General features: G+C 44.6%; 1 protein-coding gene across 1 annotated transcript; it reads right to left on the reverse strand.

Annotated features, from left to right (window-relative positions):
* Positions 1-4657, reverse strand: LOC129857593 (Golgi-associated plant pathogenesis-related protein 1-like). Its single transcript, XM_055926018.1, has 5 exons — positions 4307-4657; positions 3215-3323; positions 2939-3042; positions 2235-2312; positions 1-1703 (listed from the first exon to the last, which is right to left on the reverse strand). Exons 1-5 carry the CDS (start codon positions 4317-4319, stop codon positions 1543-1545), a joined length of 465 nt encoding a protein of 154 aa, XP_055781993.1. The 5' UTR covers positions 4320-4657; the 3' UTR covers positions 1-1542.
* Between the last annotated feature and the right edge of the window lie 212 nt (positions 4658-4869).

The raw sequence follows: 4869 nt of genomic DNA on the forward strand, positions 1-4869 counted from the left end.
TTGTACATTTTCATGTCTTTATTGAACACACCGTGTAAACATTCACAGTTCAGGGTGTAAAAAGTATGAGAACCCTTGGATTTAATAACTGGTTGACCCTCCTTTGGCAACAATAACCTCAACCAAACGTTTTCTGTAGTTGCGGTTCAGACCTGCACAATGGTCAGGAGGAATTTTGGACCATTCCTTTTTACAAAACTGTTTCACTTCAACAATATTCTTGGGATGTCTGGTGTGAACTGCTCTCGAGGTCATGCCACAGCATCTCAATCGGGTTGAGGTCAGGACTCTGACTGGGCCACTCCAGAAGGCGTATTTTCTTCTGTTGAAGCCATTCATGTTGATTTACGTCTGTGTTTTGGGTCGTTGTCCTGTTGCATCACCCAACTTCTATTGAGCTTCAATTGGCAGACAGATAGCCTAACATTCTCCTGCAAAATGTCTTGATAAACTTAGGACTTCATTTTTCCGTCGATGATATCAAGCTGTCCAGGCACTGAGGCAGCAAAGCAGCCCCAAACCATGATGCTCCCTCCACCATACTTTACAGTTGGGATGAGGTTTTGATGCTGGTGTGCTGTGCCTTTTTTTCTCCAAACATAGTGTTGTGTCTTCCTTCCAAACAACTCAACTATAGTTTCATCTGTCCACAGAAAATTTTGGAACATCCAGGTGCACTTTTGAGAACTTCAGATATGCAGCAATGTATTTTTGGACAGCAGTGGCTTCTTCCGTGGTGTTCTCCTATGAACACCATTCTTGTTTAGTGTTTTACTATCGTAGACTCGTTAACAGAGATGTTATTATGTTACAGAGATTTATGTACGTCTTTAGCTGACACTCTAGGATTCTTCTTAACCTCATTGAGCATTCTGTGCTGTGCTCTAGCAGTCATCTTTGCAGGACGACCACTCCTAGGGAGAGTAGCAACAGTGCTGAACTTTCTCCATTTATAGACAATTTGTCTTACCGTGGACTGATGAACATCGAGGCTTTTAGAGATACTTTTGTAACCCTTTCCAGCTTTATGCAAGTCAACAATTCTTAATCTGAGATCTCTTTTGTTCGAGGCATGGTTCATATCAGGCAATGCTTCTTGTAAATAGCAAACTCAAATTTAGTGAGGGTTTTTTATAGGAAAAGGCAGCTCTAACCAACACCTCCAATCTCGTCTCATTGATTGGACTCCAGGTTAGCTGACTCCTGACTCCAATTAGCTTTTGGAGAAGCCATTAGCCTAGGGGTTCACATACTTTTTTCAACGTCCACTGTGAATGTTTAAATGATGTATTCAACATAGACAAGAAAATTACAATAATGTGTGTGTTATTAGTTTAACCACACTGTGTTTGTCTGTTGTTGTGACTTAGATGAAGATCAGATCAAATTTGTTGACCAATTTATGCAGAAATCCAGGTAATTCCAAAGGGTTCACATACTTTTTCTTGCCACTGTATATAAAGTCAAGGACACAAGTCAAAGTGCAAATGTCTTTTGGATGGTCAGCTCCTGGGGGATGGGGGTGATGGGTCAGTATGTTCCTCAGTCCTTGGGCGGCAGGACGTTGTTGTCAAAGTGTCCCTGGTTGGTGATGTTCCCTGCTGGAAAGTACCTGGCTACCACAAATGACGAGCCATCTGGCGCACTGGCCTTCCCCACACCCAGCTTCTTACTGCCCTTCCACACCATTGCTGTGAAATGACCTGGTTAGAGAGAGAGAGAGAGAGAGAGAGAGACAAGCTAAACACATTCACTGAAGGAAGCCGTCTGCAGCACTGCTCCTCTAAATATATACAGTTACACAACCCTATGTTCATCTCTTCCCACCCTCTATCGTCCCCTACATATACACTCTTTCCCCTCTATTGCACACTCCCATCTCTCCCCCTCTGTCTTTCCTCTCCTCCTTTATCTATCAGCAGCACATAAGTTGATAGGAGTGATCCTGACGCTGCAGGGTCGGTCACACTGAGCAGGAAGCTTCAGGGAGGGAACAGGAATGACTATAAAGAACTGTGATTGTCCCACAGGCAGCAGTGTTCCATGCATGTTTGTGAGCTGAGTCCCAGATCTACACAGTCACAGAACGGTAATGTCACGTTTATAGAACAGAAAACACACAGTCCAACCCTGAACCCAGCCTGGGTGAACACAACACTGTGGCATGCAGCACTACACCGAATCAGAGTGTGTGTGTGTGTGTGTGTGTGTGTGAGTGTGTGCGCGCGTCTCACCTGTGCCAGAGGAGAAGCCGGGGCGGTTGAAGTTGTATTCTTTTACCTCGTCATACCAGCGGTCGGCCACATCCTTCCCTATACACAGAGAGGACAAAGGTTGCAAGTTATCACATAATATTATACTTGTTTGTTGCCTTTGTCACTATTGTTTAACAGCAACTCGGGCCAAAACCCACAGAGCTGACAGTGGCAAGGAAATATTATCCAAGATGGCAGCTTTCCAAGGCAACAGTGCTAACCCTCTAAAAGCTGCCAAAGATTTAGGTGGGTCAGAAGAACACGGAGAGGTTTGAGAACCCCAGTTTCAGAGGAGAAGTCCAGAGAGAGATGAACTGAGCATGACCCAGTGATAGTATGTATCAATAGGAGACTGTTTATGAATCACAGCAGACTGTCAGGTCAGTGCACAGACATATTTGTGCTCTGAGTCATGGTCTTGTTGCTGAAACACACTCCGAACACAGAGCAGGGAAATGGACCCCAGCTGATCCTGCCTGGGCAGCCACTGGACAGGATAGTCTATAGCTTAGACCTAACTAAACCCTACAGAGACTCTGGATCGCTCTCTTTAATGTTACTATCTGTACCGTACACAGTGAATAATGTATCTGTCCTCATTTCCATAACTACACATATGCAGGCTATGTCAATGTTTGTGGTTGATCATAGCATTAGGAGTCAGTGGGTTAGAGTGTGTGTACCTGGTTGGTCATAGGAGGCCCAGGCCAGGTTCTCGCCACAGCTCCCCCTACTGGACTCAACACTGTGCTTCAGGATCCGTGTGCTGGCCAGAGACTCAGCATACCTACAGGGTGGAGATAGTTGTGGTAATAGTTAGATAAAGACAGCTGATATATGGGTGAAGTGGAAGGAAGTAAGGGTTTGGGTGTAGTTGGCCATGTTTCTGATAAAGGTGGTGGTGGGTGGAGGAGATAGATAAGTGTATGTGGGGTGGGCCCAATGTGTGTGTGACCCACCTGGTGGCATCTCTACTCAGCTTGCTGCACAGCTTCAGAGGGGGCGCCTGGTGCTTCCTACGATACTCGTTATGACTCTGCAACACCTCCTCCGAAAACTGCTTAGAAGCTGAGAGAATCACATAAAACAAGATGACATGAAAAAACTGAAGGATAAGTGTCTATTGTTTCCCTTGTTTTCACTATAATATACAATCAAACTGTCAAATCATTAATACAACTCAATAAAATGGTAGGCTGCAGATAATCAGACAGTAGTAAATCTCCAGTAAGCCCCATACAAATGGCTGTTCCCAGGCTTGACTGAGTCTATATACTACTAGACAGACAAAACCAGGGTATGAATGAATGGGGGACACATCCTCCCTCTCCCCCTCTCCCCCCTGGTGCCAATCACAGCCCTACTCGCGCATCTCCATTCTCTCTGGCATTCACACAATGAGGCGATTCTCACACACACACAATTTTATTTGCTAAATACACATATTTAGCAGATGTTATTGCGGGTGTAGCGAAATACACAGTCTGTTACGGTCTTGTGATGGATCAGTGGTTGCAGTCCTTGGGGCTGGATCCTTGACCCAGACTTAGCTTATTCCTAAACGAAATACCACTTTCAATGGAGAATAATGTTGTTCTGGAAACTGGCCCCTAAAATGTTGTCAATCGATATCAAAACACACACACACTCACATAACCAGACACAGTTTGCAAATAGAGAATTCCCCTACTAGCACAGCTATTCCTGATACTCTCAATAGTGGTTTCATCTTTACCACAGAAGAGAAGAAACTGACCTAGCGCATAGGCGTTACAAGACCATGTCAAATAAAGATGTACAGCTTTTTAAAATCCACCCCTTTTTCCTGTTGCATGATAACAGCCCATTGGCACAAACTGAGAGCTAAGCCTCTTTTGTAATCACACACACACACACACACACACACACACACACACACACACACACACACACACACACACACACACACACACACACACACACACACACACACACACACACACACACACACACACACACACACACACACACACACACACACACACACACAATTAAATCTCATGTAGTCTTACCTGATTTGCCCATGGCGCAGAAACTCTCTCCTGTTCTCTTTGGCTCAGTTCTCTGATGGTCTGAAGCAGCTGCTATGACTTTTGTTTCTGTCCCTCTCTCCCTCTCCCTTTCTGTATTCCTATTTTTCTTTGTACCCTTTATTCCTCTTGCTGACACCTCTCCCTCTAGTAAACTAGTCTTTCTCAAACCTTTTGCTTCTATCCTCTCTCACTCTTACACACCCTGCCTTTTCCTTGGCCACACACACACACAATATCTTCCTTCTCTGTATCCCTCTGTAACACACAGGCTCTCTCTTTCACTCTCTCTCTCTTTCGCTCTCTCTCTCTCACACAGTCTCTCTCTCTATCTTTCTCTCTCTCTCTCTCTCTCTCTCTCTCTCTCTCTAACTGAAAGGGGAGACCGAGTACGCATGGCTGTTCTGATGACATCATCTCTATGAGACACATGCCCTTTTATGGCCTGAGATTCCTGCTTTCTGCTGGACATGATACTAACTGCTCTTAGTTTAGTATAAACTAAACTGTTTCATGTTATCTAAAAGGATGAGTGACTGTAACTG

The sequence above is a fragment of the Salvelinus fontinalis genome, chromosome 6 (genome assembly GCF_029448725.1).
Source record: "Salvelinus fontinalis isolate EN_2023a chromosome 6, ASM2944872v1, whole genome shotgun sequence".
Lineage (NCBI taxonomy): Eukaryota > Metazoa > Chordata > Actinopteri > Salmoniformes > Salmonidae > Salvelinus > Salvelinus fontinalis.

Coding starts and splice junctions, on each gene's coding strand:
- LOC129857593 (XM_055926018.1), bottom strand. Junction 2,313..2,938: donor GGCCTCCTATGACCAACCAG/GTACACACACTC, acceptor CTCTGTGTATAG/GGAAGGATGTGGCCGACCGC. Junction 1,704..2,234: donor CGGCTTCTCCTCTGGCACAG/GTGAGACGCGCG, acceptor CTCTCTAACCAG/GTCATTTCACAGCAATGGTG.